Source organism: Buteo buteo, chromosome 4 (assembly GCF_964188355.1).
Source record: "Buteo buteo chromosome 4, bButBut1.hap1.1, whole genome shotgun sequence".
Lineage (NCBI taxonomy): Eukaryota > Metazoa > Chordata > Aves > Accipitriformes > Accipitridae > Buteo > Buteo buteo.
Window position 1 is genome coordinate 9,868,322 of NC_134174.1, and position 12,708 is coordinate 9,881,029.

General features: G+C 36.6%; 1 protein-coding gene across 2 annotated transcripts in view; it reads left to right on the plus strand.

The window, feature by feature from the left end:
• Window positions 1-12,708, plus strand: part of SEMA3A (semaphorin 3A) — a 251,245-nt gene that overhangs the window by 215,183 nt on the left and 23,354 nt on the right. For both annotated transcript variants that reach the window (XM_075024731.1, XM_075024732.1), the window contains 2 exons: window positions 5,555-5,774; window positions 10,889-10,980. In XM_075024731.1, coding sequence (XP_074880832.1) covers window positions 5,555-5,774; window positions 10,889-10,980 — 312 coding nt within the window. The remainder of the gene's footprint in view (window positions 1-5,554; window positions 5,775-10,888; window positions 10,981-12,708) is intronic.

Below are 12,708 nucleotides of genomic sequence, written 5' to 3' on the forward strand. Positions count from 1 at the left end.
TTTTGGCATTCATATTAACAACTTCAGCAGAAGTTTGAGCAATGGCTGGAGAACTTTACTGAAAGTCAAATGTTTAATAAATTACTCTGCATTATCCTTTCCTTGGAATTTGTCTTTGTTCCAAATATTGGCTGAGCCATTCTCTGTGAGAATGGACAGAAAACAGAGCATCTGCCTGGCTGTTAAGAAACTTTCAATTGTTCTCAACATTAAATCTAGTATAGTAGGACAGATATTTCTGCAATGGGTGACAGAGTGACTATAATAATTTCTGACTTCCACTGGCATTTTTAAAGATCTGTGCTTCTACCTGTTTCTCTGTTTCTAGTTTATGAATGACTAAAATACAGTGTATATAAGACATCCATATTTACAACTCCCAACTGATGTCATCACATTCTAGAAATATTTAACTGAAATTACCAGTAGGCTAAGAAGATGGGACATCTATGAAAAAAGCATTAATTGTATACATTGGAGTAGCTCCGTAGCTAGTATAAAGCAGCATGGCCCATTTAAGTTCTAAAATATCATTGCTGAAGATTAAATATATGTGTACATGTGTATACATATAAGCTTATAAATATAAATGTAAATAATATATCTGTCTATAATATTCTTTCAAAAGTCTCCTTAAATATAAGGCAAAAACCAAACCAGGAATAACTTTGATCCCTTTTTTTACATCATCAGTTTTTCTACTTTTGTCTGGTATGTTTTGAAATTGTTCTTTCAAACCTGATCTTTCAACCATCTCCAACAGTTAGACAATATATAAGCTGAGCCTAATGAAAATGACTTCCTAAGTAAAAGAAAACAGTGGCTCCCTGACAGCCAGATTCCTCAGCACTCCTTGCTCCCTCACTACGACTGCTAAAAGGATTCCTGATTTTTTCCAGAGTTAAAATACAAATTCTGCAGCATAGGAGAGGTTTTATTTCTCATTTGATGCTGAACTTTTTTTTTTTTTAATTACAATAGTTAATGCTGATATGTCAGAGGCTTTTTTTTGAAGTTGTATTGTTTTACATCCCTGTGGAAAATGTGAATGAGTAGATATTTTTGGTCTTTCTTGTATAACTAATGTCATCTTCTTTTCAGTCTGACAGACTTCATAAGTTAATGTTCATTATTCTGTTTGTTTATATTCCTCTTTGATTCCAGAATAGATTAACCTTTCTAAACAAAAACAAACAATAGATATTATTTAAAACTACAGACAAAGAAGAATGTTACATGTTTCTATCACAGAAATAGACTGAGATAAAGAACTGGCTGCTGCACAGTGGCTCTGTTACATTCATTCCTCAGCAGAGATCGGACACAGCGCTATTGAGATTCTGAAAGCACAAGTCAAATATGTGCCCTAGAGACTGGCAACACAGTTCTGCCTTCCTCAGAGCCTGTGGGTTATTCTAAGACTTGTCTGAGGGTCTTGAACTGAGATCCATATGGGAGAAGAATAACTTGATCAAATTCCCAAGGACAAGCAGAAAAGCAGGGACCTGAATCCACCCCTAAGTGCCTAAGTGACCTAAGCCACCAGATCTTTTGCCAAAGTAGGGAAATACAGTTAAGTTACTTTTTTTTTTTATTTCTGGCTACTGTCTCAGAATGGATTTTACCCTTACAATTTCACTATAACACACTAAGATGCACAAAGAAAGTGCGAAGATGTTCAGGTTTCATTGTAAACATTTTTCTTGCCTAAGGGCAAATGTGATCCCAAATTACACAATTCTACATAGCCCTGCAGTCTCATCGTATAGTGCAAGAGGCCATGCCGCGGTAAATGATGTTAATTAAAGAGTGGCTGAGGCCATCAGTTTCTCCTAGTGCACTGCCAGTGACTCTAATCCTGCTGTCTACCACTTTGAAAAAGAAATTTTTTCCCCTCTTAGTTGCTAAAATCATTCTATTGTAAAAACTGAATTTTAAAATGAGAGCTATTTCTGGCTGAAAAAAAGCTTTTTGTTTCTAAAGTGATGAAATTGGATGTATTTTCAATGGCTTTGAAGACCTGTTGAGAATAAAGAAGAAAGGTTTTTGAAGTTCCTTTGGATGTCAGACTTGTGGCTTCCTTTTCCGAGAAATGGGGAAAGGGAAAAGAGAAACAAAACCTGAACTTCTTACAGTGATTCAGTTCCAGATCTCACTGCAGTTAAACAGTGCTGAATTATCTGAGGAATTTAATACGTGAGGTGCCAGTAAACTTTTCAGCATCTGGTGGCTTGCCCAGTACAAGTAAAGAAAAAAGGAAAGTTAATGGTTCTTTTGAAAAGTCAGAAAACTTTGCAAACAATTCCACATCAGCTTCCCATTTAACAAAGAATTTGCCAGGATTTTTCCTTTAAGACCTATAGATTTATTTTTTTTTTTAATCTTTTAACAATATTTGGGAGAGGAGGGAGGTTTTTTGTATATACCTCATCTTGAATGAGGTACCTCATTCTGAATTCATATCTGACTTTCTGTGAATTCAGCTGCAGAGCTCAAGTTTTCTCTGCTTCATGGTACCAAGAGTCTATCTTCAGTTATGAGCAAAGCACTTTTTATTCCTACTAAAATGTAGCTATTGATTTATTGTGTTGGATTCCCAAATAGGCCAGTTAGGGGAGAGCCTAGTTACCTCCTCCTGACTGATCAAAACCCCTGACAGCATACTGGGGACCAACAACTGGGAGTGGATGTTAAATGCAAGAGTTCTTTGACTCTACTTGAATCCAAGATCAAGTTTATTTCTACAAACTTTTTCAGGATATTTGTATTCATGCCTATCTTTTGGCACCTGAAAACTTTCTATTTCCTTACTATGAGTGGGATTGATTAGGTATATAAGCATGAGTTCTGATGAAGTGCCTTGCCAGTTAGCTTGACCTAGACCCACTAATATCAAAATCAGTCCTGTCATTAGCATCAAGGATAATGTCTTTGTATATCCCGGTTTTGTGACCATAACATAAGTAAACATGACAGGACTTTCCTCCTCAGGACTTCTATTCTATTCTATTCTATTCTATTCTATTCTATTCTATTCTATTCTATTCTATTCTATTCCTTACTTTATGAGTTGAGATTCCTCTGAAAGAAATTTGAACTATGGATGGGCTAAATCTCACCTACTGATGGTGCCCATTTCACTCCATTGAAAAAGGAGGGAGTTACAGCAATGAGAGTTTGATTTCATCTCAGTCAGTTTCCTAAAGTGGGGTGGGATGAATGTGAGCCACAGCCTAGTCCAAGTAATGCACTGTCATTTTTTTATTCCCAGAAAAGCAGGGGATCCAAGGAGTAATCTTGCTCTCAGAACTGGGAGTCTCAGTTAAACACACAGAATTATGGCACTAATGCTAGTTTTATGATTTTTCTGCATAAAATATATCTCGGTCAACATTGCTCAAGTAAAATCCTTTGTTAGAAAATAAGCTAGAAAGTAAATATTCAAGCAATTGAAACACAGCTGAAATTCATTTACTTAACATTGAAATGAATATTCATTTACTGCTTTTTTTCAGTGTTTGCCCAGCTGCAATTAACAATACTTAGTTCTTGTGTAGTGATTTTTATACTTAAAGCACTTTACATATATTATCTACTTAATCATTATCTAATTAATCTGAGTAATTAGTATTGAACTGTAGTTAGAATATTAATCGAGATGTAAAGCAAACTTAAAATTGAAGCGTAGCATTTTAAACACAATTTTTGAGACAGACAATGGTTTGGCCAATGATTGTAAAAAGCCTATCTGATTTTCTCTTTGTAATATTTCTGTAGAAGAAAGCAAGAACATGTATTAATAGAAAGGCTGAAAAATGTTGACACAATAAAGTAGGCAACTAACTTGCTTTCTGCTTAGTCTGCTCCACATGCATTAATCAAATATTCTCCCTCCCTCCTTTCCTCCCTTCCATACCATGTAATGGAAGAGAATGTAGGAATTTGCTTACTAACAAATATGCCAAGAAGGGACAATTTACACTTTATATGTCCATGCTGGCAGTGTCCCTTTGTTGAGTATAACAACTACTGCTTTTGACAACATTGATTTTTTTATTTCATTTCTGATGAATTATTAATAATTTGGAGCAAGGTGATTGCAAAGACAATTGATTTCTTCTGCTGAGCGTCCTGCAAGGTCTGGATTCTTGGTTAATAAGATGTTGTCCTCTAGGTTTTTAATTTAATTGGAAGATATTCTCTATGTGGATATAAAGGGCAAATTATGTAGGCCATTTTAACACCAGCTGTTTCTATTTGAGGTTCAAGTGCTGCAAATATAACTCCTGTCAACTGGGTTTCAGAGTTTTATGTGTCTTAAATAGGTATTTGAACAGATTAGGAGTGGGGGACACCAAGTTCTTTGCCAGGTATCTTTGGACTGGTGATTTAATGCCATTGTGGCTCATTTTCTTCATCCATTCAACATTACTAACACACTACTAATGCTTATGTTAGAGTAACCTCTAGTAATACCTACCAATTCTATAGAAGAGATGAGGGCAAATGGTGGCGATTAGCCACAGTCCCCAAGTCTCCCCATGGGGACATGTGGCAGGTGAAAGTGGAGGAATACTTTTGTGGCTAGCAAAGCCATGGCCTTACCTCTCCTTCCCTTTTCAGCCTCTATTTTGTGCTCACTTTGGGAGAATGTGAGGAAAATGTGAAAAGCAGAACCCTCTGCTTTTCACAGATGAAAGGCAAAACTGCCTGGCCCACCCATGGCTATATAAGGGAGCAAAGGGACTCTTTACTGTGTTACTTCACGGGGACCAGATTAATCCCAAGACACCAACTTTTCTATTACTGCACAGTACACAACAGCGAGGAGTTATTTCAGTTCTTTAGCGAGACTCGCCTCATCTTACTGTTCACATGGACAGTATCATCAGCAACACTCATAGGAGGCTTTCTTTAGAATCGATGGAGAGAGAAGAGATACATTTAGAAGATGACTCATTTGATCTGATTTAGTGTAACAGGATCCATGTTATTGAGACTACACGGATGACAGAGGCTTGTTGAGACAAGTAGGAGTTTGAAAACTCAGTAGAACAGGGAATTGTCCCAGCATTTAAGGATTTGGTTCCTCAGAGATGAATTGACTTACGGTCAACTCCTCAAAAACAATACTTTGAAACTAAGATGGAGGCATAATTAATTAATTTTCTATTGTATACATAACCAAATACTGAAATTGCTTGTCTCATATTGAATGATTTTAGATAATTCAGGATTTCTTCCTTCTGCCAGTTAAAGACTAATATTAATCAGTAAATTACTGAAAATCTTTTTGCACTGAATAGTAGTAAGAAAAATAATGTATGAGGATCATTTACATTCTGTTAACCATATTGATTTAAATCCAAAATGAAAATAAAAAATAGAGACTCTTAGTGACAGAATTAACATTTGCTGTCTGTCATGAAATGCTTAGATCCCGTCATATTTCATTATAGACAGCAGTAGTTGGGATGATCATAATGAAATGGATTTCTAACAAGTTTCTAGTGATCGATAATAAAATGTAAAACATTTTCTTTTTTATTTTCAGTGTCCCAGCAAAACATTTGGAGGCTTTGATTCCACCAAGGACCTTCCTGATGAAGTTATAACATTTGCAAGAAGCCATCCAGCCATGTACAACCCAGTATTCCCCATCAACAACCGTCCAATCATGATCAAAACGGACGTGGATTACCAGTTCACACAGATAGTAGTAGATCGAGTAGATGCAGAAGATGGCCAATATGATGTGATGTTCATTGGCACAGGTGAGAAATCTTGAATCTATCCTGTGTGCTCCTCCAGGCATTACGAAGACATACTCTGAAAAACAGAACACTGACAGAACAGTGTGAAGATCTGGGGCAAGACTCAAAACTCTGTGTGTGGGGAGGTCTTTGTTACACACATTCGCTGTTACAGGTTCAGGTTGTGGCCTGCATAGCTTAATTCTTCAGGAGCTTTGCCAACTGGATTAAGATCAAACCACTCTCTTTTCAACTACTGTTATTAGGGAATTTTATTAGAAATATCTTGCCTTATTAATTATAATTTAGTATTAAAATGTGGGTTTGAAGTACAGCATAAGAAGTATTAATATGAATGAGGCAAGTATCCAGGTATGGGAAATGTCTTGTGTGCCTTTCAGGTATTTCAAGTATTGCCTTAAGATGCCCAGCTCTTTAGCCAAAAGAGTACACCATTTTACTTAAGATGAAGATATCTGGCACATACAAGGTGTTTTAAGAAGAGTTGGTATTCAAATAGAAACTTGATATCCCTTCCAAGGCATTTGCAGAATCATACAGCTTGGGCATTTTATCAAAAGTAGAAGTATGCACTCCAAAAAGATATCTTTTCCAGAAAGGTAATAATAAGAAATAACAGTGGCCAGAAATTAGCTGATATGCATTTGCCTAGGTTCAGGGGCTTCAGAACTATGCTGATTAGCAGTTGGTGGATCTGCTGCTTCACCTTTGAAGATTTCCCATTAGTTGACTGGTGTTTCAGTTATGTTGAAAAAAAGTATTTTAAACTTCTATCAAACATAATTGCTAGTAATTAGACAGTGGCATCATGAAGTCCAAACAAATCAAACCAAAACCCCACTGTTTCTTTTCAGCTTTGGACCAAAAAATATCTGTCTAGCTGTCTCTCTTATAACAGTGCAATTTTTGACTTGCTTTAAGTACAGTTCTGGTACTCTAGACCTAGGGTCAGATTTCCAAAGCAATAAATCTCAAGGTCTCTTTCATGTTGATGCCTGAAATATATTATGAGTAAACTGAGAGCTGATGAAGCTTTGTGTACCAAACACAGTGCATGCGTAGCAATTCAGAACATTTACTGCAGGAAATGCAGCTCTGCAGAAAGTGTTCCAGCTCTTTAAAGCTGTGAACTGAGTTATTAGATACCGGTGCTACAATATGTTCTTGCATAAAACATTGAAAAGTAGTTTCATGTGATTTTACACAACACATATATTTTCCATCACACATTAGAGACTTCAATGCCATCTACAACTGGCAGTGTTTTGTGCCTTTCAACAAGTCTTCTATGACCTGATTCAGCCCAGAAAAAAAAATTAATGGCGATGCTCCCCTTGGCTGCGATGTGAGGCAACAAGCCCTTCAGCATCCAGAGTATGATGCTGAACAAACATAAGGAGCTGATTTATGTCTACATCTTGAGCACAAGAGGTGGCATTTATCTCACCAAAGTTTGGCATTCAGTCTAAGAAAGATGCATTGGCTTCTGCAAGGGAGAGGGATAATTACTTCCAGAGAGAGATTCATTGTGCTTTCTTCAAAATCTCTATTAGAGTAAGATGAACAGTTATGAAGGAGTTCCTGTCTGTTTTCAGACAGTACTGGAAGACTTCCTTAAACCTGAGCTATAGCTTTTAGATCTTTATCATTACTTATAGTGGTTCTTATCAAAATTAGTCAGGCAAAGTCTCCATCTGAAAGAGCCTCAGTGATACCTGGCTCTTACCTTTGAGTTGGGAATTTAGGCACTCACTTAATTCCCTAAACCACTAATATTCAGGTGTGTGGTAAGTGCTTTGAATCTCATCCAACATTGCTGATAGTTGTACCCAAGAACTGTAGAAGTACTGAAAGATTATTAGTTGCACTTGCCAAAAGAGATTGCAGCACCAAACCCCCAGGTTTGTAAGTGCAGAGTGTTATTATTTCTTGAAATATTACTTTTGTCCATAGAAACTGTTCTTTTTCCAGCAGGAGGTTATACCCTCATGGGACAAGAACAGGCGTTACACCACCTGTGCTTGGAGCTGGGGCACAAAAGGTGCTCTGTGCTCCTCTGAGCTCATTATCCTTATTATGGGCTTCAGAATGAGAAAAGGGCATCTTCCACGCAGGGGTAAAGGAAAAGAGGCAGAACCGAAGCCCTGCCTGCCTTCTGCCAGACGGCTGCACTGAGCCAGCTGTCAAAGTCAAAGGAACCAGAAACAGATACACAATCAGCATGTATTGCATCTTCCCCAAGCAAAGAACAAGCCGGGGAGCAGATTAGGGACTCTAGTCACAGTCCAGTTTCCCACTTGATGATCTGAACCTATGACAAAGCCAGAGTTAAGCTCTCTGGGGTATGACTGGATTTTTCTCTGCAGGTCTTTCCCATCAGATTAGATACATTTCTCTGTATTTTCCCACTGCTGTTGCAGCAATCTACATTATTCCCACATGCTGCTGAACTTTAATATGTTGAAGAAATACTTTTTTTCCCTTTTCATTGAATAACTGATGATAATTGAACACAACATAATTAATAGCCACCCAGTGTGGTCACATTTTCCTTTCCTGTGGGTGAAATCTTTAGCCGAGCAGTTTCTTTCCCACTGTGATTGTACCAGTGTGTTTCACAATGGAAATAAAATCATATCGGCATGCTTGAAATTATATCAGAAAAAAACAGGATTTAAGATATGCACTTAATGCATATCCTGAGTGTCTGATGTTTGGGATCATTTGGCACAGTCAACCTACATCTGTCAGTAAAGCAAATTAATAACAGTAATCTTATCTCACTGAGCAGAGCCTATTGATCCTAAAGGAGAAGCCCGATTCCATTTGTGTGAAATTATTTGAAACAGTACTCTGTAAAACTTGATCTAGAACTCAGATAAAGCCCCACTTTGGTACCTGTGGCCTGACTAAAGTCGCCGTAGTGATTAACACTGTGTATCTTTGACCTCAGAGGCTTTCTCAAGCATCAAGCGACTGCAATTGTTGCAGGATCCACTTAAAAGTCAAACTTTTTTTTGAAACAACATTATGTGGGGAACTCACGTCTGCTCCGTGCCCACTCAGGCTCCACAGTTTCTCTTGTGCTGTTTTATCACACCCCCCCTTTATTTCTAGAATATGGCATTTGATGCATTGTGACAGAGGATGGTCATATTACAGCACAGAATACAGTCATGAAACATTGCTATTCTGTTATATTTATTAGATCAGAGTTCTCTTTTTTTACCCGTACAATGTATTTTCCTGAAAACCACAGTCATAAAATTATCAGGATAATTAAGGAAATGAACTCATCCATTAAATTACAAATTTAACTAATGTTAAATTATCTGTTGTTCTGAATTACTCTGTTGTAGAAATGTGGATTTTTTTTCTTCTTGTTTTAAAGTTTATATTGCATTTGTTCTGTATTGTTCTCAGTATTTCTTGAATTAAGTATATTCAATTAGTAGCAGTAACCATAATGAAAACCACTTCCAAAACAACTTATCTAGTATATTTTACTAGCTTAGTTTGTACATGTAGCTGCCTAAATAAAAAGAAAGTTGTTCTTTGCTTTGTTTTTGTTGTTTTAAGAAAGAACGGTTGTTTTTTTAAAAAAAAATAATCTGTGAATTTGTGATTAATGAAAGAAAACAATAATGTACATATTTTGTGGAAAATAAATCACTTCTTTCTAAACTTCCAAAAATATGTACTTAGAAACCAACATCTGCTTAAAGGGGAGCAGATGGAAAAATGAAAATCTCAGTTCTACAGGATATTGTAGGATTTTTAGAATATTTTAATAGAAATTCATGTAAAGAATTTGAAATATCAGAATTTTCTCATGAAATCAATAGCTTTTAAGTTGAGTCACCTTATAAAGACATTTTCAACCTGTGTAATCTATTTGTTTCAAATTTATACATATTTTCAATATCAAAGTGGTGAGTTGTCATCTTTTTAATCAGAAGTTTCAACTAACACACACAAATATATATACATACAAAATACGTTTTAATTTTGTGTAATTGATGGTTAATCCTTGTTTCAAGAATGTTGACCTTTATAGTTCTGTTACTTTGAGAATTTTACCCATTTAAAATGCCTTATATTTTCCTAAACTATTACTGCTATAGAATGTGCAACATGAAAAGTCCTCAGGGACGTGGTTGTTATTCCCATGATACATTTACAGGGCACTACACTTGGCTGGTTAAAAAGAAAAGTCACATACAGAGTGTTTCCATTTCAGAGAGTCTGCAGTGATGTGTACCAACCTAGAAATGATTCTTTTCTTTTTTGTTGTTCCCTGTAAATTCTGTTCATGGAAATAAACAAATAAATCACAGATGCAGAAGCTGTAAGTCTCAACCATATTCACAAAACCAAAGGCTGTAGCTCTGGAATTTCAAGCATTGGCCTTGTTCATGTTAAAGCCAATTGCAAAACTCCAAGAATGTAAGTGGATACAGTATTAAAATGCTGGCACACATCTATTTCTAAACAGAAGAAATAAGTTGTATTGCTTTTTACCCCTCAGCAAAGACCAGTATCTAAGACACAGCGAAATATAGATGCCTTAAGGGGCTTATACATCTTAGGTACTTTGTTTGACACAGGGAAGATCGCATGTACTTAAGAGAACTAACGGTTTCATCTGTCTAACAACATTTGTCCAGATGTTTTTATATCGATACTGAGCCTTCTGACAGCATCTTCACATGCATTTTAAGAATTACAAACATCATATTCAAAATGGACAATAAAACATGCCTGGGTAAATTTAGTGCATTTCCTTCCTCAGTTAAATGGCTGAAACAGCTGTCATTTTATACTGTCACTTAAATAGTATTTCAGTCCTTTTCATTCTTTAATAACTATAGTAGTTTTTATCTTCTTTGTTGCATTTTGATAATTGAAAGACTTCAGTGAAATGTCCCACTGAAATTTGATGTTTTTCTAGGTTATTTTAAAAAGCAGTTGGTATTTTGAACAATGAGTGCTCAGAGATAGGTGACTTCACAATCTTTATATGTGAAATAATCACGTACTACAAGAAATGCTGGCTGCTCTGAAACTGAAGTATGCATCTTAAGCACCTGAATTTATTTTTTTTTTCCCCCAAGATATTGGAACAGTTCTTAAAGTGGTTTCAATTCCTAAGGAGACTTGGCATGAATTAGAGGAAGTCTTGCTGGAAGAAATGACAGTCTTTCGGGTAAGTGCGGCTAGATTTCAAGTGTCAGGTTGTAGATTTCTCTGTGGACAGCTGCAAACTAAACTTCTTGCAGTCTAGCCAAGGAATAGCCTGGCATACCCCTCTAATTAGCTTGTCATTTGGAGACCCAGACACTAGTCAAAATAAACCTTGAAACTTTCAGTGCTAGCTGGAGGTTAATGATAAAAGAAATGGCATTCTCGGGTCTTGTTTTGTGGCTTAAAAAGTAAATTAGTATCTCTGAATCTTAGAGCTATTACATGCTGTAGTTAAATACGTATCTGTGAAAGTCTGGGAATAATGCCTGTCTGTTTTCTCCCACAGTGATATGCAATACACGAATCTTATAGATGCATCAGCTCTTAACACTACTCAGACTATCAGCATAATGTAACCAGGAAGATACTTTAGGAAAAACAGTGATCTGCACAGATTCCTTATGCCTAATAATCTGAGAAACAAAGTGTTTATATTTTCAAAGGTGTCTTTAGGGTCTCATTTTCATGGGTTGACACAAGACACCATAAACACCCCCTAATCTTTCGTACTTTTTTGTGAAAATCAATCTTTCGCATTTTTCCGATCTGAGCCACCTAAAAACTACGGCATCCCGTAGGCACTCCTGCAAATCGAGGCCAAGTAAACCTTTCAAACACTTCCCAGACAGAACCCAGGGATGTCTCATGTTTTGTACACAACAACAAATCATTTACATTCCCCACGTTATTCTTTTTGTCAGTGCCGTTTTATGGCAGCATTTCACAGGCCCCAGGCTTTCAGGGGGTTGATACCCAGCTGGGAGGGCGAGGTTAATCTGACAGCGTGAAGATGATGCTTGCGTGCTCGGAGAGCCCCACCATCGTGTGGTCTCGCTCCAGATGTGCTGACAAGGGCTCTGCTCAAAACCTGCCACGGGGGCCCAGCCACCATGTCCTCATCATACTCAGTTGCCATCCCTTTATCCTTGGTTTCTGAACAGATACAACATATCTAAACAGAGCTTGGGTATCTTTTTATTATTACTTTCAATATTATTTCTATTTTTTTCTTATGGGCAATCTTGCCATCAGTGGTACGAATCTTGCACAGAAACCACTGTTTTGAGTGCAAGATACCACTGAAAAATGGGTAGCTCTGTTTCTGCAATCCATGGGGGTTTTTGAGGGCAGAAATGTGGGGGGTTTCTTTTTTTTTAGCAGAAAAATGAAGTAGAAACTATGAGGAGAAAATGAGACAAGTAATTTGTGGCTCCCAGCTTTTTTTCTTTTTTATACACGCAAAAGTCATTACATTAATGCAGGGTAATTTGGCAATTGTTGATAATGTATGAGTCTCTTCCCTAAATCAAGTAGAAGTGCCAAGTTAAAGGAGATGAGAGAAATATAAAAGTGAAAGAAAGAAAATAAATGGAGTGAAAGTTTTATTTCAGAAAGGCTTTACAGAAGTAGAATGGTTAATGGCAAATTCAGATCTGGTATTTTACTTTACATGTGTAGTTATTCATTACACAAAAGGATTTGGGGTTCTGATTTACTTGAAAGCTCATTTATCTCCTTTGGCATGTATTTAAGCCTTAAAGAGGGCATTAATGTACTTCAGTGGAATAAGCAGAATTTGTATGCATAAGATATGGATCTTTCAATAGGGAATTTGCAACAGATTTTACATGTACAAATGTAAGTTTTTATTAGTTACTAAAGAGTCTACGTGCATCATAAACAATGTATT